General features: G+C 31.0%; 2 protein-coding genes across 2 annotated transcripts; both read right to left on the reverse strand.

The window, feature by feature from the left end:
• Window positions 1-2,044: 2,044 nt before the first annotated feature.
• LOC140820099 (uncharacterized) lies at window positions 2,045-5,483 on the reverse strand. The gene is made up of 7 exons (XM_073180420.1): window positions 5,269-5,483; window positions 4,831-4,879; window positions 4,478-4,605; window positions 3,939-4,411; window positions 3,684-3,844; window positions 3,406-3,597; window positions 2,045-3,261 (listed from the first exon to the last, which is right to left on the reverse strand). Exons 1-7 carry the CDS (start codon window positions 5,349-5,351, stop codon window positions 2,410-2,412), a joined length of 1,938 nt encoding a protein of 645 aa, XP_073036521.1. The 5' UTR covers window positions 5,352-5,483; the 3' UTR covers window positions 2,045-2,409.
• Window positions 5,484-16,198: 10,715 nt separating this feature from the next.
• LOC140819658 (calmodulin-binding protein 60 D-like) lies at window positions 16,199-19,138 on the reverse strand. The gene is made up of 6 exons (XM_073179834.1): window positions 18,943-19,138; window positions 18,674-18,740; window positions 17,526-17,584; window positions 16,974-17,452; window positions 16,507-16,667; window positions 16,199-16,420 (listed from the first exon to the last, which is right to left on the reverse strand). The coding sequence occupies exons 2-6, from the start codon at window positions 18,698-18,700 to the stop codon at window positions 16,214-16,216; spliced, it is 933 nt and encodes a 310-aa protein (XP_073035935.1). The 5' UTR covers window positions 18,701-18,740; window positions 18,943-19,138; the 3' UTR covers window positions 16,199-16,213.
• Window positions 19,139-21,440: the final 2,302 nt, after the last annotated feature.

Raw genomic sequence — 21,440 nt, forward strand, 5'->3', positions numbered from 1 at the left:
TACTTTAATGTGACACTCATCTATTGGATGTGACGAAACATATTAAAATTTTATATCCAACAGATGAGTGTCACATAATCGGTGAATACAAAGATGAGCACAGTTGATGAACAATATAAAAAAAATGATATATATACACTCTCACACACACACACACAAACACAAAGACAAAAACTCAGACGTATTTTCGATCCAACTCGGCCTATTAAACTATTTAATGTCTAAAGTATTATTTTACACTACAAAAATATCATTTTTTGTTAGTTATATTATGAAAAAATAGTGTAATATACGATAATCTGAGCGAAAATGTAATTATGACTTTTATATTTCAAAAATATTATATTTTCACTAGAGTTATGAATCGATTGACATGTTTCATAGATATAAATCTTGAGATAGTTGTAAACGAGATCTAATAATAAATTAATGTACTGTTAGAGAATGGATTCCATTTTTGTATCTCTTGTTGAATAATGGATTTACCGATTTTTCCATCACGAAATAGACACGTGTTACTAATTTCATTAAAAATATTAATTATATCAGGTGTCAATTGAGTAATTTAATTCAGACCTTTAGAAAGCCAATGCAACAAAAAATTTAATGAAAAAAATAGGTTAATTTCAGTGTCATTTAAATATAAAATCTTTATTTTTAACGTAATTTTTTGAACGAAATTAAATTTATAATTGATTGTAATACTTCATATTGATAATTGATATAGAATCGAACTTTATTCCTTTAAGTTCTAACGATCAATAAAAAATAAATTGGCGCGACTAGTAATGAATTTATCAAATAAATAAATTTAATTTAAATTTTTTAATATAAATAAATCTAATTATTTAAGAATTATATTAATACTTTTCATTAATATTGAATTTTTAATCACTGATATTTAATAATGAAGGAAAAATTGCATTCGATTTGATTGTACGAGTCCACAATGATTACGCGTGTGTTTATATATATACATACATCCAAAGTAGTTAAATTATATATATATATATATATATATATATATATATATATATATATATATATATATATATATATATATATATATATATATATATATATATATATTTATATATATGAGACGGTCTCACGAATCTTTATCTGTGAGACGTGTCAACTTTACCAATATTCACAATAAAAGTAATATTTTTTCATTAATGACCAAAATAAGATATTCGTCTCACAAAATACGACATGTGAGACATTCTCACACAAGTTTTTGTATATATATATATACACACAGACACACACCCCCAAAGTGCTTAAATTAATTAATACAAAGTGCTTAATTAATTAATATATAACCAACGACTTGACAATCAACACATATATATATATATATATATATATATATATATATATATATATATATATATATATATAGACACACACACACACACACACTAACGTTGACAAATAACATATACGCGCTATTGCACCGAGTAGCGCTTCTTTCAGAGATTTTTGCAGCGTGTTGAGATTGTCAAATTCGGAAATGTAAATCGTAAGACTATTAAATTCAAGCCTTTTTTTTTTTGGAAAAAAAGAATGTTACAATTAAAATGTTTGCAGAAGTTAATTGTGGTACAATGACAAACATTTAAGAATTAAGCGACTTGGAATATGTGATAAAAAGAAACACATCCATTCCATCGTACTAAAAAAGAAAAAAAGGTAAAAAGAAAAAAAAATTGCTTGTTAGCCATCATATTTACACACAAAATTAATTATGAATAAATATATACGTAGGACCGAACGCTTGTCTTTTTACCAAATATTATAGCTGATAGTAATGATACAATTCAAATCTTTTTTGCACCCAATAATTTTACTCTCGATAATTATATTATTTGCTATCAATGTGAATCGAAGCCATGACATTGACACTGATGCTAATTGTAGGACCGAACGATTGTCATTTTACCAAAAACTATGACTAGTGGTAATGGTGTAACTTAAATATTTTAAACCACATAGTAACAAGAATTCATTATTTGTTACATCAGGTATGCTATATCTGATATAATTTTATATCGATGTTCTGAATTCAATAAAAATATTAATGTTCTCGTATAAAATCATAAAAAATATAGCACACTCGATATAACATAGACTAAGCTCAAGAAGTGTAAATCATTAGTAACTAAACAATTTTTTTTTTTATTGAAGAGTCCTTACGGGCCAGTTAAGAAGTTTAGCAGTCTTCGTGCTATCAAATTTGAAGAACAAAGTGCAAATTGACTTGAACACTTTCGATAATACTATGTAGATAGAGTCCTACTATGTATACATACACGAACATATATATGAATGATCCACTTCAGTAGAGTTGTTGAATTTTGCGCTTCTTTCGGGCAGGATTAGCTTCAGAATTCAATGATTTTCGGATTAAGAACCATCTTGATAAGCAGAAAAACAGCGTTTTCCATTTCCTTGGAGGTTACTACGTAGAACAACAGCCTCGGATCCAGCTGACACACTCCCAGTTCCATAATTTCTTGCCCCATATACCAAACTCCCGATATCGAAATCGTCGAACGTGGTTCCAACATCATGTAAACTTAACGGGTCATAATGTACAAGCGCAGTCATGTCTGAATTGAGGATTTCCTGATCGAACAATGGATACGGAAATTCGAAATTGCCGGATCCATCGATCATTTCATAAGCTCCGACGTTGGAGTTTGAAATAGGGTGTCCTATATTGCGAGAACAAATTTTCTGCTTCTTTCGGGCAGGATTAGCTTCAGAATTCAACAATTTTCTGATCAAGAATATGCAGAAAAGCAGCGTTTTCCACTTCTTTGGAGGCTCACTACCTGGAAGAACAGCCTCGGATTCAGCTGATACTCTCTCAGTTCCATCTATTCTTGCACTACACACCACACGTCCAATACCGGAATCAGTAAACATCAAACCATGATCCGAACTAGAGCGCTGACCAAGTAGGAAATGAAAATCATCGCTGAATTCAACATCATGTATACCTAATGAGTCACAACGTGCAAGCGAATCAGTGTCTAAAATAGGGATTCTGTTGATATTGTTGGATTCATCGACCATTTCAGAAGCTCCAGCATCAGTTGTTGTACCAGAATATTGTCCTGGAACGCAAGGATTTGACAGAATGAAAGAAGTTTTTATGGCCGCGAGGTGCTGTTGAAGAGAGTCCAGATCATCAAAAGGGAGCACATTTTCCCAGTGCTCAAAAGCAGATAATAACAACTTGTCTGCATCAACCTGCCATAAAAGTTTATTATGGTTAGTTCAATAGGTCGAAAAACGATTTTTGGTTTGGATTTTATTTACTAATATAGCATGAGCTACGGGAGCTATTTGCTCTCCTAGTTTCCTTTGGGTTAAAAGGAGCTAGATGATGTATGCCTTCTTGTTTTTGGACAACATATTGGTATCTGTGTAATAGCCTTCAGAATGCAGCCCTTGCAACCTCCCAAAAATGTCGAAAACTACGCACAAAGTTTCCTGAGAATTTGTGTAGCAGTACATCCTGTTACTCTCACATTTTCGAGCATGATTTTCAGTGGCCTTCCACTTCGTACCCCTCAAACCAGCAATCTGCAGATAAAGCCAACAAAATTATAAAGCATCCTTGTGCAACTTTCAGGTAAAAAAACTGGAAATACAAGGACAAAAAATGTTACATTTTTCAGTCCTTCAGGATTTATCAGGAGCTGGATCAGAAATTTCTCAACTGTATCGATTCCTTTAGCTTGCAGACTCTTGTCTATCTTACCACGTCGTTGTATATTTTTCAACACCCAAATGTTATCCTCACGACACGGGATCTCATTCTTCCGGGAATCTAAAGACCAGATATTGAAAAGTGTGTTCAAGAAACCGAGTATGCCATATGGTTTAATAACCATGCTTCTGAGAACAAAGCTGAGGAAACTTACATTTGTTGCGGTAACTCCGGATGACGAAAGATTCAGTTGTTGCTTCTTTTACAGTGATCCCATCAAACTTTTCAGCAATTCTTGCCCCTAACCGGAACTCTGATGGCTTCACTAATTCGGCTGCATAATGTCTAAACTTAACTTTTTTCAGAACACCTTTGCCTCCTTGTAGTGTACACTCATTTCCCATAAGAAGAGGTGGCTTCCCTTCTAATCTCACAATTTTCTCATTGAACTCTTCTCCTGTCCAATCACCAGATCCCTGTCCAAGAACAACTATTTCAACACTTGCAGATGCTACGGGTCCAACATCGACTATGTTTCCTGTGGAACTATCAAGAAGAGAGACTTCAATACAAGTGTTGCCTTCTGCTTTTATCTCATCACCCGTCAAGATTGGCTGAGAAATCTTATTCGAAAACCGGAGCTCCGTATTTTTCGGCTCTGGGGTCGGAATTGGATCCTCAAGAATCCTGTGAAGTGGAAACCGTTTCATTATTTTCATCCCAACTTACAATAATCCAAACACAATTTCTCACCTCTTGTTTTCTGTTGCTATCAAAGTCTCAACAATTCGGTTTAGTTGATGTTCGAGCTGATCAATCCGCGCCTCTCTCAACTTCCATTCTTGTTCCATACTTGCCCTTTCCGATTTGTACCCCTCCACCTAGTTGCAGGATCAAAAGTTCATATGAGGAGAAAAATAAGACTTGAAATTTTTTTCACTTTTGTGCTAATGGAAATTTATACGCTATAAAAAGTTCTTTCATCCACAGATTCTTAGGTTTGAAAACAAGAATTGAAAGATCAAGATACAACTCACAACTCTCCTCTAAAAACCTTTGATGCTGATAATTCAGTTAGTTAAAATATGTACATGGTAACTACTCACAAGTTTAAGAATCGAATCCATCTTGGGCACCATTACCTCTGTCATTATACTGCATAGGAACCAACAAACCAAAATTCTGGTCAAACCAAGATCAAGAATCATCTAATATATATATGAATCAAACAGAACATTCCATGACACTCTAAGGACATTGCCTCTGAGGATGAAGCATCTAACATATCGAATCGAACTAATACAACCTCACAAAAATACACATCCACAACCATCAGAAATCAGATTCCCGGCATAATCTTGAACCCATGCACCTACGACTTTACGGGCACAAAAGAAACAAGTACAAAACCACTTTCTAAGATGATGCTTCAGCGACAATTCAAAGTACACAGGCACAACCCATTATAGTTCCAAACCCAAAACACCAAATTCGGAGGGAAAACACAAAAAAAGAAGAAGCAATTAAAAGGTCAGTATGCTTACTTTCTTACATCCAAAACCAACTGCCCAACAATATCTGAACTCCCCGCTGGCAGTTCCGACCCACCGTTACCGAAGCCTTCCATTGGTAGTCTGGGTTGAATTTTCTGAGATTTAAAAAACCCATAAAACCGTGTGAAATAGAAAGTCTGTATTTACCACCCTCGCACAGTCCTTGACATTACTCTTGTGGAGGCCTTGTGAATATGGAATGCGTCTTTGAAACAATTATAAGACTTCGTCTTAATAAACATGTTTAATAGACTTCACTCGACAAATATCATTCGACTTTGAAGATTCATCTAGTTAAACTTCTTTCGAAATTGCGGATTGTTTTTTTTTTTTTTGTTAGAACTAGCATGATGCACGTGCGTTGCACGTAATTTCAATTATATTATAAAAATAAAAAAAATATGATTTTCTAAAAAATAATTTGAATCATTTTGTTATTTATCTGAACTTAATTTCTTATAAAAATAGACGATTTATAAGAACTTATATAACTTACTTTCAAAATTGTTTCCCAAATTAAATTCAAGCAATTGATTTTATGTTATGTAATAATTGTAATGAACATAATATATAGAACAAAATAAACTGAAACAAAATTTTTTAAAAAAATTATATATTCAAACACAACGTATAAATCATAATATCCTAAAAATCAATCAAATTATGTATTTTACCAATGTATAAAGCATAATCTATAAAAGTGAAGCGTACTAAAGACAAATAATTATCAATTTAAAATCACTATGACTAACTCATAAAAACAATATTAATACAAATGAAATAGTAATATTGATAGTAAAATATAACTCATAATATTAATTTAACCTCTTAATTTTTTTTAACTTTTTATTTTTACAATTCTATATCATGGATAATAAATTCTATATATCGATCTTTCGTAGAATAACATTGATTACTATTAATTTTTGTTAAATAAATTTTAAAATAATAAATAAATCAATATATGTAAAGATGACTTTTTTTCCTTATCAATTTTCATTATAATATTTAATTATGTCATATTTCATTTAAAAAAAATTATTTCATTCTATGTACATATAAACGTGTGGACGATAGAAAAATTTTCCAATTATAAATTTAAAATCACCGTGATTAAATCATAAAAAACAATATTAAAACAAATGAAATGTAATATTGATAGCAAAATATAACTCATAATATTTAATCTAACCTCCTAAAGAATTTTTTTACTTTTTATTTGTACAATTATATATCATGGATAATAAATTCTATATATCGATCTTTCGTAGACTAACATTGATGACTATTATTTTCTTGTTAAATAAGTTTTAAAATAATAAATAAATCAACATATGTGAAAAAATACACATTCAAATAAGATTATATAGTAAATATCAAATAAACTCATATAATAATTATTAGATATAGATTTTAAACTATTAGTATGATTTTTTAGTATGCACCACGTATATTAATTTAACCTCTAATTTTTTTTTTACTTTTTATTTATACAATTCTATATATCGATCTTTCGTAGACTAACATTGATGACTGTTAATTTCTTGTTAAATAAGTTTTAAATAATAAATAAATCAATATATGTAAAGAAACACACATTCAAATAAGATTATATTGTCAATATCAAATAAACTCATATAATAATTATTAAATATAGATTTGAAACTATATGATTTTAGTATAAAGATGAGTTATTTGATAAAATTAATATAGGAGTTAAATTTTAATCTTGAAGTGTGTATACAAGGTTAATTTTGTCATTCCACAATTGAAAAACAATGCTCTTCATCCACACTTTTATAGGTATATATATATATATATATATAAACTAACATTGATGACTGTTAATTTCTTGTTAAATAAGTTTTAAAATAATAAATAAATCAATATATATAAAGAAACACACATTCAAATAAGATTATATTGTAAATATAAAATAAACTCATATAATAATTATTAAATATAGATTTGAAACTATATGATTTTAGTATAAAGATGAGTTATTTGATAAAATAAATATAGGAGTTAAATTTTAATCTTGAAGTGTGTATACAAGGTTAATTTTGTCATTGCACAATTGGAAAACAATGCTCTTCATCCACAATTTTATAGGTACTAGCATGATGTACGTGCGTTGCGCGTAATATCAATTATATTATCAAAATTTTAATTTTGATTTTCTAAAAAATAATTTGAATCATTTTGTTATTTATATAAGCTTAATTTCTTATCATATTTTCAAAATTATTTCTTCAATTAAAATTCTAGCAATTGATTTTATGTTATATAATAAATTGTAATTCACATAATATATGGAAAAAATGAATTGAAACAAATTTTTTAAAAAATTATATATTCAAACACCACGTATAAGCTGTCATTTCAAATATCACCAAATTTGTATGTTGAATTTATACATTTTTCGTATGTATAATATTTTTTGAAATTGATACTAAAATCTTTAATTTTCTTATTATAGAAACTCTCCCAAAAAATTTAAGTGATTCATATTTTATGAGATTATTAACATATTGACATTCATAATTGTTGATATAAATTCTTATAATAAATTTATTAAACTCTTTGATTTCAAGTCATTGTATCAAATAAAATAATTAAACACTATATGATACAAAGAAACTAATTGTTTATCAATTATGTTGCAAAATTTATATATTATTATAGTTGATTATGGAATTGAAACTAAGAAAATATTTAATCTGATTTTGATTCTACTGTTTTTTAAAATCATGGTCGAGTTTAGCTTTAGACATTTAATGTATAAATCTTAATCAATCTTAGTAGATATTTCAAATATCACAAAATTTTGTGTATTGAATTTATAATTGTTTCGTATGTATATATATTATGAAGTTGATTTTGGAATTGAAACGAAGAAATTTTTTACTCTAATTTTGGTTCAACTATTCTTGAAAATCATTGTATGGTTTAGCTTTAGACATTTAATGTCTAAATTTTAATCAATTTTAGCTTTAGACATTTGTATATTTAATTTATAAATTTTTCGTATGTATAATATTTTTTAAAAATAGTACTAAAATTTTTAATTTTCTTATTATAGCTCTCCAAATTTTTCTAAGAGATTCATATTTTGTGAGATTGTTAACATATTGACATTCATAAATGTTGATATAAACTCTTCTAATAAATTTATTAAGGCAAAAACTTGTGTGAGACGGTCTCACGGGTCGTATTTGTGAGACGAATTTCTTATTTGGGTCATCCATGAAAAAATATTACATTTTATGCTAAAAGTATTTCTTTTTGTTGTGAATATGAGTAGGGTTGACCCGTCTCACAGATTAAGATCCGTGAGACAGTCTCACATAAGACACACTCATTTATTAAACTATTTGCGCTCAATTCTTTGTATAAAATAAAATAGTTATATACTATATGAGACAAAGAAACTAATTGCTTATCAATTATGAAGCAAAATTTATATATATATATTATGATAGCTGATTTTGGAATTGAAACTAAGAAAATATTTACTCTGATTTTGGTTCTACTGTTCTTGAAAATCATGGTCGGGTGTAGGCGTTTCAAATATCACCAAATTTTGTGTATTGGAGTTATAATTTTTTCGTATGTATATATTATGAGAGCTGATTTTGGAATTGAAACTAAGAAATTTTTTACTATGATTTTGATTGTAATATTCTTGAAAATTATGGTCTGGTTTAGCTTTAGACATTTAATGTCTAAATCTTAATCAATTTTAGTAGATATTTCAAATATCACCAAATTTGTATATTGAATTTATAAATTTTCCGTATGTATAATATTTTATAAAAGTGCTACTAATTTTTTTTAAATTTCTTATTATAGCCAAACTCTCAAAATTTTTCTAAGAGATTCATGTTTTATGAGATTGTTAACATATTGACATTCATAATTGTTGATATACATTCTTATTATAAATTTATTAAACTCTTTATTTTCAATTATTTGTTAAAAAACCAATAAAATATGTTAGTATTAAACATCATATTGTCATATTATTTTATATCTATCATGTTATTATACTATTAAACATATAATTAATTTTATTCTACAACAATCAATGAATAGGGTAATGATAATTTATTAGTATTTATTAGAATTATATATATATAAGTGATAATTGTTAGAATTGTGCATATATATCTTTAAGGGTATGTAGGACCGAGTGCTTACCGCTTTACCAAATGCTATAGCTAGTAGTAATGGTGCAGCTCAAATCTTTTAAACCGCACAGCAGCTCAAGCACCACGGTTCGATCGCTCTATCAAGCAGGGACAATTATTGCACCTAACAATCTCCCTCCCAATAATTGCACTCTTTGCAAGTAATGGGAATCGAACCCGTGACCTTGGCTCTGATACCAATTGTAGGACCGAGTGCTTACCGCTTTACCAAAAGCTATAGCTAGTAGTAATGGTGCAGTTCAAATCTTTTAAACCGCACAGCAGCTCAAGCACCACGGTTCGATCGCTCTATCAAGCAGGGACAATTATTGCACCTAACAAGGTATTTGTGTCTTTTCACAATCGGAAAAAGGATAATGATAATTTATTAGCATTTATTAGAATTATATATATATATAAGTGATAATTGTTAGAATTGTGCATATATATCTTTAAGGGCATTTGTGTCTTTTCACAATCGGAAAACACATCAATTATCCACACTTTTATATATATATATATATATATATATATATATATATATATATATATATATATATATAGACTAACATTGATGACTGTTAATTTCTTGTTAAATAAGTTTTAAAATAATAAATAAATCAATATATGTAAAGAAACACACATTCAAATAAGATTATATTGTAAATATCAAATAAACTCATATAATAATTATTAAATATAGATTTGAAACTATATGATTTTAGTATAAAGATGAGTTATTTGAAAAAATTAATATAGGACTTAAATTTTAATCTTGAAGTGTGTATACAAGGTTAATTTTGTCATTGCACAATTGGAAAACAATGTTTTTCATCCACACTTTTATATATATATATATATATATATATATATATATATATATATATATATATATATATATATATATATATATATATATTTGCTAACTTTATGAGTTCTGCTACATCATTTTTGAAAAGAATATTCTTAAATATTTGTGGGGACGCGGACACTAATCAAGTTCTTAATCATAATTGGGACTAATTAACCAATTAAACAGGGTCTAAATTTTTTTTTTTTAAAGTGCGGAACGTAGTGAAATCAAACATATATACATCTCCGTATATAAAATACAATACAAGTCCTGTACTGCATGTATTCAAACTAAACTAAGGTTCACTACAAAAAAAAGTGTTTATAGAAGCGGTTTTTGAGGAGCACTTCTAAAACCGCTCGTGGAAACTGAACAACAAAATCAGTTTTACTTAAACCGTTTCTATTTCCTTACTTTTAGGAGTGGTCGCATTACCGCTTTAATTGCGCAATTTTTAGTACCGATTTGTATCAACCGCTGCTATCAATTGCTCCTATTGATTTAACTATTAGAATCATTCTTGAAACTACTCTAATTGAATATTTTTAACAGTGGTTTCACAAAATCGGTGTTGTGAACCGCCCTTATAGCTCTTTTTTTAGGATTGATATGAAAATTGCACCTATTAAAAACATTTTGGTTTATGCGAGAACCGTCGCTAAAATTTGCGACGGATTCATACAAACCGTCGCTTAATCAACAATGCGACAGTTTGAATGATGCCCGTCGCGATATTTAGCGACGGTATACGAAACCGTCGCTAAATATAGCGACGGTATTACTAAACTGTCGCCACATATTGCGACGGGTAGAATAAACCCGTCGCATGTATTCATTTAGCGACTGTTTCATTAAACCCGTCGCTAATACTAGCGACGATTATTGTTTTACCGTTGCTAAATATAGCGACAATCATCAGATAAAACGTCGCTAAATTTAAATTTTCAAAAAACCGCCGTCGATAAATTTAAATTTTCAAAAACCGCCATAATGGCGACGGTGTTTCTGTTAACCGTCGCTCATAGCGACGGTTAATTCATTAACCGTCGCCGAATTTTCTATAAATACCTCCACTCGGGAACCACTTTCTTACCCTTCCTTTGTACTGAATATTTTTATTTATTCTGTAAATTTGTTGTAGATTATTATTTCATTGCTAGTGGTTCAGATTGTTATTGCTTATTCTTGGGATTATATGATATGAAACTTTAAATTTTTGGTGAATTATAGCTCTTTTTCCATTAAATTTTGCTGTACTTTTTTCTTCCTTCACAACACTTAAAATTTTTCTCTTTTATACAATTTTACCATTTCATAACAATAAAATTTTTTTACACGATTTTAGTTTACATTTAATATAAATTTTTTATCTTTAATTTTTAGTAAATTTTTAAGATTTAATATAAATGTTTTCTCTTTAATTTTTAGTAATTTTTTAAGTAGTATAACGTTAATATCAGAAATTATGTTATCATATTAATATTGTAAGTTTTTTGAGCTTTATTAAATTTTTTTTTACTTTATTGAAAATATTAGCGACGGAAATCATATTTAACCCGTCGCTAAGTTAGCGCAGAATATATGACCATGTCGTCGCTAGTAGTTGCGACAGTTTTAAAGTTCCGTCGCTAAATTTGTAGACGACGGTATTGTAATCTGTCGCTACATAGCGACGGTTTCGGAAACCGTCGCTAACTTTGTCGGCGACGGTTTATCTTAAACCGTCGCAAATTGTAGCTAAAAAAACCTTTTCTTCCTAATGGGTACGACCATTATCAAACCGCACCTAAAATAAACAATAGAAGCGGTTTTTCAACTTGTACCAACGGTTAAATAAACCGCTTCTATAAGATATAAGGTCGTAGATAAGAGGAGCGCTTTTGCAACCGGTGGTACAAATGCTGGAGCGGTTAAAAACCGATCTTAAAATTGAAAAAAACCGCTTCTATAGACACTTTTTTTTGTAGTGGTTTAACAACTAATGTCAAGTGTTCAAACCCTATTATACATCAAAATCAAAGTCCGGAATCTCCACTCTAATCACGATCTTTCTTCATCTTCTCAACCCTGAACCTGTCCCACCTGTTGTCATGTACACATACAGACAAGACAACAGCCGGATAATTCCGGTGAGAATATAATCCCAGTATAAATCAACGAAACATGCAATCATATAAACAAATATAAAGCATGTAATCAGGTAACAAAGATATGTATCAATATCTGAAACATAATCAATATCAAACTGTCGACAAAGGCTCGTGACTCAACGACTCAGACTAGATTCAATCCTAGCCTAGGGATCCCGGTTTCCAGACATTGACATTCCATATCGACCAACAGTAATAGAAAAGACTACAGTTCTATCCACGTCGATATAGTATCGATCACAAGTAATAGATAAGCTCTGGTTCTATCCACATCAGTATAGTATCGATCACCAGTAATAGAAGAAACTCCAATTCTATCCACATCGATATAACATCGATCAACAGTAATAGAAGAAGTTATAATTCTATCCACATCGATACAATACTGATCACCAGTAATAGAATGAGCTATAATTCTATCCACATCGATAGCCAATTATCCAGTAGCAGACTATGACACTTCCGCCAATACAATATCTCATAACATCGTGCAATGTGCCCGTGGTGATCCCACCACTATCAGGCACTTCTGTCATAAGACTACTCGTCTAATACCTGCTATCTATAATCAAGAGAACAAGTATATCAATCAAATCAATGCAATATCAATGCAATAAAGTAAAGTATGTGATTTAGGGAAACTCAAGTCTAAACCGACTCAAGTCGATCTCCCAATACCACATTGACTTATACCTTTCTTTCGTCGATTTCTGGCTCAGTCAAATTCCTGAATTCACAGTCTGTCTGGCAATGATAATATCAATAATCTCATGTCAATATACCTTTCAAATCAATAACAATCTGATCAATCTTGATTTAATTCAAAATCAACGGCATAACGGTACAATCTCAGTATCCCCGTCAATACCAAATCAACAGACATCAATTACAAATCATAACTCATATCCATTACATTCTATAATCAATCCATAATCCAAATCCGTCCCAAAATCAATCCATATATTCTGAAAAATCATAACAATTCCATAATCAATCTGTTTCTTCATCTGACTTTGATTATACGATGTCTAACATATCAAGAACATCATATCTGAATCCTATTCAATTCTGACAATAGTATAATTTCAAAGCATGTTAAAACGTAGTAAAACTTACGTCAAGTTGTAGCCTACGTTGATAGGATTGCAGTACCGAAGTCAGATTCAAAATCAGACGGACGGATTGAAATATAAAGGCGTAAGGATTTTTCACTCTTCTCCAGAAGCTCTCTCTACGATTCTGATCTTTTCCTTCTGAAGAATTGCAAGGATATACGTATATATATATCCTAATTGCATGCAACGTATACGTGGCTACTTTTCTTGAACTTGGGTCGGCGCTCGGGCGGTAATAAACTACTGCTCGAGCGTGGCGTCCTATGTCCGATTCCTTTCGGATTACACATTGGCGCTCGGGCGGTCACAATCTACCGCCCGGGCGCCACAGCCTCTGCCCGAACATTTCCTTGTTGAACATTGGCGCTCGGGCGGTCATTTTCTACCGCTCGGGCGCCACACTCTCTGCCCAACTTTCTCGAATTTCACATGTGGTCTTATTTTCGTGTCCCGATTAATCCTTCCATAATCATATCAAATTATATATCAATAATTATAGATTATTAGGATTAAATTTCCGGGCATTACAATATTACTGATCAATAAATTACTTGTTTGTTGATAATATTGATATGTTTACTGTGAAATTTTGTCTTTCTAAACTAATTATATTTTTCTTAATTATTTGTTTTTGCTCGATAATATTGTGACAACATTATTGATGTTAACGATAAGTTCTCTGGATATTTTATTATTATTCAAAAGAATTTTTTCTTAATGAATTTTGTTTTCTAATTTTGTAGGACTTTACACAAGAAATCAAATCTAAAAAAAATGTGAAATATATAAGAAAGAATGACATAACCGTTGAGATATACAGAGAGAGACGTGCATAACTTTTGTTGTTGACTGTCGAGGTATGCAGAGAATCTGAGAAGTGAAGATTTCGCGTGATGACATAAATCAGAACGAAATGTTTATTTAATTATATTTAATATTAGTTATGTTATTGATTGACTTACGCAAATTTGTATTTCGATATGATATGTAATGCATGTATGTGTATATATTAATTTGCTTTTATCTCCTCTACACTTCATGTATATGACACTCACTTCGTTGACATGTTATAACTTTTAAATTTGACCAACGAGACGAGTGCTATATACAAAAAGTGTAGGAGATGACACTAACTTCGTCACTTATTATTTCGACAATTATTAATGATGAAGTTATATGGTAATCAACTTCGGTTATTTAACTGATAAATCAAAATAATATTTTAAACTTCACATATTATAAAATGTGCTTCAATTTTAATATCAAGTGTAAATTTACTTCCTAATATTTAGTTTTGATTTTTTATTTGTAGGAATCAAGACCGAGTCACAACTCAAAAACATAATCCTTGGAGTGACTTGTCAATTACTCAAATTAATTAAATCTAATTATTTAACAATAACAGAAAATATTTAATTTTTAATTACAAAAAATAAAATAAAATAAAGGGTGTAAAACAAGAAGTTTAAATGATATAAATAAACTGAATTATCTATTAATGGTCTTGGATTTTAAATTCAAAATCAGTTTATTAGGTCTAATTACAGCACGAGATCTTTGCAGCGTGTTGAAATGGTCAAGCCATAAAATTCGAAGGAGCATTATTTTTTTTTTTTTTGAAAAAATATTTTCAGATGTTACAACAATATTCGGAGGAGCTTTTTGAAATTTTTAAAAAAATGTGTAAATGGAGAAAAATATAGAAATCATGAAAATATAATTAAATACGGGAAAAACTGTATAAGCTTGATGAAAGCGATTAAAATTGCCAAAAAATCTGAAGATATAAGACTAAAATTGAAATTAAGTTATATAGATGACTAAAATCGGAAAGAAGCAAATATATACATAATAAAAAATGCATTTTCAGTGCAATTTGGGTGCTTGAAATAAAAATGGACAAAGAAGAGACCAAAGGACAAAGCCACATACATCAAGTAATTCAACTTTAGCAAGAGTAAAAAGGAACTTTGGCTCAAGTTTTTCAACAACAATATTATACAAACAGACAATTCTATAGAATGAACAGATGAAAAATTCACATATTTAGCATATTTTTGATTCTTTCCGGCTGGAATAGCTTTCAGAGGTTTATTTTTTTCGGTTATTAAGATTCATTTTCATACGCAGAACATCATTTTCCACTTCCTTGGATTCAGCCATGGCACTCCCAGTTCCTTCTATTCTTGGACCATGCACCTCAGATCCAATATCGAAATCGGTAAACATCTCACTGAAGAGCTGATCATCAGGTGGACAAGGGAAATCGTCGACGAATCCAATGTCATGTACACTGAACGACTCACAAAGTGCAAGTGAATTCATGTCTGAAACGGGGATTCCTTGATTGAGCAATGGATCTGGAGCTTCGATATTGTTGGATTCATGGATCGTTTCAGCAGCTCTAGTGTCGGGATTCATACCGGGATATTGTCCTGGAATGCGACCGAAATATGTTTTTACAGCCTCGAGGTGCTGTTGAAGAGAATCCGGATCATCAAAAGAGGTGACATCTTCCCAGTGCTCGAAAGCAGATGATATCAACCTGTCCGCAACAATCTGCCATAAAAATTTATTATGGTTAACTCTATCGAGGGAACCATGGCTTTTGTCAAAAAATTTAGAGGATTATACGAAGCATGCCTTCTTGTCTTGGGATAACATAGAAGTTGCTGCATACTCTCCCTGTGAATACATCCATTGCAACTTTCCGAAAATGTCGAAAACCACGCCGGAGTTTTCCTTATAATTGAAGTACCAGTACATCTTGCCGCTGTGGCATTTTCGAGCATGATTTATAGTGCCCTCCCACTTCTTTCCCTTCGAACGAGCAATCTGAAGATAAGTCAAGAAAGTTATGCATCCGTGTGCAACTTTAAGGTGAATAACCAACCGGAGAAAAGGGGAGTAAATTTTTTTACGTTTTTCAGTTCTTGAGGATTTATCAGGAGGTGGATTAGAAATTTGTCTACGTTATCGATTCCTTTGGCTTGCAGACGCTCCTCTATCTTACCACGTCGTTGTATGTTTTTCAGTACCGAAATTTTATCCGTCAGAGTTGGGACCTCCTTCTTCTCGAAATCTAAAGATATCATTCAGAGAAAATAGACAAGTTAGCTGATCAGAGTTTTCAGGTCAGTCATGTCTGGTGCTGTCACGCCCCGAGCCGGGCTTGCGCCTGCGTGATTGCATAATGGGTCCCTATAGCAACTACTTCTTATTCGTCATCGCTTTACGAAAATGATTAATTCAAGTTGCTATAGAAGTCCATTTTAAGTCATTATAAACTCATTTTAAATCTTTCATTTTTAAGATGTGTGACAAGTGTATCACAGGTGTTGACAGCTAGGATTTTGATCAAGGTTGGTGACAGAAAGGTGAAACTTACATTTGCTGCGGTAACATTTCACAGCGAAAGATTCAGTTTTCGCTTCTTTTACAATGATCCCAGCAAAGGTTCCAACAATTCTCGCCCCCAACCGGAACACCGTCGGCTTCACCTGGGTCGCATGATGTCTGAACTTAACGCCTTCCAAAACGCCGACGCCTCCTTCTAGCTTACACAGGTTTACTGTAAGAAGAGGCAACTTATTCCCTTCTACTTGTACAATTTTCTCATTAAATCCTTCTCCTGTGCAATCATCAGTTCCCTGTGCAAGAACAACTAGTTCAACATTTGCAAATGCAACCGGACCGACCTCGATGATCTTCCCCGTGGAACTATCATAGAGAACCACTTCAATGCAAGTGCTGCCTTCTCCTTTGATTTCATGGCATGCCAAGGTTGGCTGAGAAACCTTCTTCGAGAACCGAAGCTCCATAGTTTTCGGCACCGGGGTCGAATTCGAGCCCGTAACTGTAAGCATCCTGTCAAGTAGAAAATATAAAACAATCCATTATTTTCACCAAAATTTGCAGCATTCCATACATAATTTCCCACCTCTTGGTTTCTGTTAAGATTCCAGTTTCAATCCTTTCCAATCCGAACTTATCTTCCACCTAGTGAATGGGACCAAAAGTTACAAACGAAAAACGAAATTAAAATCATATATTGGTAATAATATGATGGAAAAATTATGAAATTTTGAAGTAAAACTAAGGGGGAGGGTGGGAAAAAGTGAAATTAAGTTTAAGTATTAGAACATATAATTAATCAAGAAGTACTTGCAATAAATTGTAAATAAAAAATTAAAGTTTGTTTCCTAAATTAAATTTGTATAATCTATATTCCTACCCATAAATAAAAATAAGAAACTATCTAGAAAAAGCATTTATAAATTTATAATATTTTCACATCCAAAAACAAAACACAAAAGCCTTTATCACATTGATTTTTCCCTCTAATAGGCCAAGGCTAATATTTTATGTGAGCAAAGTGAATGATATATATTAGTTTATGAAAATAAGATATTCCAAATGATTAATAATAAAATTATTTGAACATGAGAATGGTTGGTAAACTGAGTTGTACATCAGCATTTTATATATACTAGTACACTGATGTATGCGTTGCGTGCTTGTATTATATTTTTATAATTCATTTGATTTATATTAAATGATGATCAAAATATAATTATACGAAATAATGAGGGACTACACTGCAATTTTGATATATAAATTAAAAAATAAATTTAAAATAAAAGAATAAAAAAATGACCTCAATAAGAATTGAACATATAACCTAAACTCCAAAAAACAATGAATCTATCCGCTGAACTATATATAACTTGCAATAAAATTTTAACATTTAATTAATAATCGCATGATAATAAAATTAAAAATTTGTTTTTTTTATGCTATGTATATTTTAATCACAAAAACTCTTATGAAAGATAGATCCTCTCCGAGGATAGGATGGATCGAAGTCGACTCGATTACAGGACGTCGTGCATAAACTAATTAACCTTGGACTAGTAGAAATAAGGAAGAAGCCAATTAATGTTTGAGGATATATTTATTAATCAATATGAAATTTCCCTAGATATAGATCTAGATCAACACGTACAAACATAGTAATTAAATAAATGCGAAGACTTCGAGTCTTTGTTAATTAACAATGTATGGTGTTAAATAAATATGCGTACACACCGTTTTATGGACCTGGCGAGCCTCCATAGCTTACCCCACTTCACTGATCTTCAACCTCCGGAAAAACCTGATCATCAACACGGAGACAAGAATTAACTTGGTATAGACGTAAAGGCGATCGAGGCCGAGAAGAAGAAGAAGAAGAAGAAAATAAAAAAAGAAGAAGAAAGATTTTCAAAATCTTCCATGGACTAGTCCGGGCCGACCAAGTATAAACATATTATTGCCGGAAAAGACGACGGAGATCAACGGGGGTTTTGATCGCTTACAGTTTTAGAAACAAAAAGTTCCTGAGCATGATCCGATGAAATCTCTGTACAAATGTAGCGGAAATGATGGCTAGGGTTTTGGCTTCAATTTATAGACTAAATTAATTATATATTTACTTGATTTAATTTCCCAGAAGTTCCCACGATGCTTCCTCACTCACACACACAGCAACATTCTTATCCCAAGAACAGACGAAGCAGACACTGAGGAAATATGAAGTATCTTGTATTTGGACGGATACATTTGATATCCATGGATTTCGATAATATTTTTATCGTTAACAATGAAACAATAAATGAAACCTTAAATTCATCTTGTTTATTTATATATTAGTTACACAAAGTAAAATGATTTCAAATGTCTTCATTATTTGACGAACTTAAAATTCATCATAATTAATATGAAACCTTATATAAACATAGATGAGTGAGTCTCATGTGAGACCGTCTCACGGATCCTAATCTGTGAGACGGGTCAACCCTACCCATATTCATAATAAAAAGTAATACTCTTTGCATAAAAAATAATACTTTTTCATGAATGACCCAAATAAGAGATCCGTCTCACAAATACGACCCGTGAGATCGTCTCACACAAGTTTTTGCTAACATAGAATGAGTGGATTTGAAGTTTATAGTCCTGTTTTTCTAAAATTACCAAAATACATTTGAATATATTTGAAATACATCAACCAAATGCAACATTAAGGGTGTACTCGAGGAGATGAATTCAAAATTCATAAATTTCAATTATAATTCTATTGTTTAGAATGAAACAATATGTCTAATCTTAAATTCATAAATTACTTATTTACACATTAATATTATAAAAGTAGAATGAATTTCAAATGACACTGTTACTGGGTGAACTTGAAATTCATCTTAACTAACATGAAATACTATATAACTTCTCTAAAAAAACAAAAAAAAAAAATCATATAAAGTACTACATAACAAATAATATTAACATGATATTTAACATTGGATGTACCCAATATCAGTTTCATTTGAAAGTCATCACAATTACTATTAGAATTTCAAAACTTGTTCTTGCCGGTTTCGTCAATTCAAACAAGTTAAATTTGAAATTCATCGTATAGAATATCTCAAATACATCAATTAAAACAATTATATGTTAGAATTTCCTCGATTAAGGTTTCATCATGTAGTTTTAAACAAGATTTGGCGAACTTACAATTTTTTTATCCTCTGTAATTCTCATTCATTTTTGTTTCGTGGTCGTCCCAATATCTTGAATCAAATCTTTTAGGAAATATTTTGAACTCTCGGAAGTCAAAATTAGTTTATACAAGGCAATTTCAGAGGAAAGTTCCCGGATGCTTAGGTGCTTGTCGGCAGCTGGTTCAAATTAGCGAGTATTTGTAGAATCATTAATATATGGCATTAAAATAAAAATAAAAAATATGGCATTAATAAAATATTATACTATATGATACTCACGGAAAATTTAGGGTCCGATTCCAGCAAGTGTCACTAGTATAGACGCAGGTTGCAAAATTGTCCCGAGCCTGAAATCACGAATAAGACCGTTAGGAGGGGGGCCAGGAGGGTGTCCTGGCGTAGCCCCTCCGACGCTCAAGTCAGAGACTGAGGATATATGGGGGAGCAGCTAAAGGTGCTGCTGAAAACAATATATTGAATGCATAATCATACGCTCACACCTGGTATTTATAGAAGAATACTGGTGTAACGTCCCGAAAATCTGAAAGTCCACGTGAAACACTTATATGCAAGTTATTAAATTTCTTTGGTATTTTATTAAATTCTTTTAAAGCATAAAATGCATATTTATTTTATTAATTAGTGCTTAATTATTTTTATGCATTTTATGCATTACTATTGCATGATAGAATTTATTTCACGAAATTTTAAAGGTATATGCATTAAAGATTTTTAAGTTTCATTTCGCGCTCGAGCGAGGATCGGAGACCGGAGAATTTTCAGGAAAATTATTTTAATTACATGATTTGTTTTTAAATATTAATTTAAGATGCTTTAAAGGTATTTTTCAAGAAATTGATTTTTATTGGGTATTTTTACTCGCAAGATTTTAATTTTTACCGGTACGCAAATTCTAGCGAATCGGGGGACTTTTTAAGGGTGCGGCTAATATTTTCAAAACTTTTTCCACACAAAATATTTTTTTCGGGAGTGTATTTGAATTTAACGAGCCAAATTTTGAACTCATTAGACTTAAATATTATTTTAAACCTTTAATTATCAAGGTTAGAGCCCATTAACCTTTTTAATTGCAACCTCATTAAGCCTAATTAAATCCCTTAACCTCCCGTAACCCCCCACAGCTAATACACGTCCCTCTCCATTCAGATTCTCTCCCTATTCATCATTCCCCACCCTCGGTTTCAGAGCTCCACGATTGAAGGCGTCGGTTCTCTCTTGTTTTGCAAAAGAAAAGCTTCAACCGGGTCTCCCTTTGCATTGTTCTTGTTTTTCAATCTTCAAGGCACGCTCCGTAC

Source organism: Primulina eburnea, chromosome 18 (genome assembly GCF_022965805.1).
Source record: "Primulina eburnea isolate SZY01 chromosome 18, ASM2296580v1, whole genome shotgun sequence".
Lineage (NCBI taxonomy): Eukaryota > Viridiplantae > Streptophyta > Magnoliopsida > Lamiales > Gesneriaceae > Primulina > Primulina eburnea.

What these genes read in the sequence shown, in the direction of transcription:
- LOC140820099 (XM_073180420.1), bottom strand. Translation starts at nt 5,351, where the DNA reads ATGGAAGGCTTCGGTAACGGTGGGTCGGAACTGCCAGCGGGGAGTTCA. An exon ending in ATAGCAACAGAAAACAAGAG is followed by an intron (nt 4,412 to 4,477) that starts GTGAGAAATTGT and finishes TCCACTTCACAG; the next exon opens with GATTCTTGAGGATCCAATTC. An exon ending in CCGGAGTTACCGCAACAAAT is followed by an intron (nt 3,845 to 3,938) that starts GTAAGTTTCCTC and finishes TCTGGTCTTTAG; the next exon opens with ATTCCCGGAAGAATGAGATC.
- LOC140819658 (XM_073179834.1), bottom strand. Translation starts at nt 18,700, where the DNA reads ATGGAGGCTCGCCAGGTCCATAAAACG. An exon ending in CTCGCCAGGTCCATAAAACG is followed by an intron (nt 17,585 to 18,673) that starts GTGTGTACGCAT and finishes CCCATTCACTAG; the next exon opens with GTGGAAGATAAGTTCGGATT. An exon ending in GAAATGTTACCGCAGCAAAT is followed by an intron (nt 16,668 to 16,973) that starts GTAAGTTTCACC and finishes TGATATCTTTAG; the next exon opens with ATTTCGAGAAGAAGGAGGTC.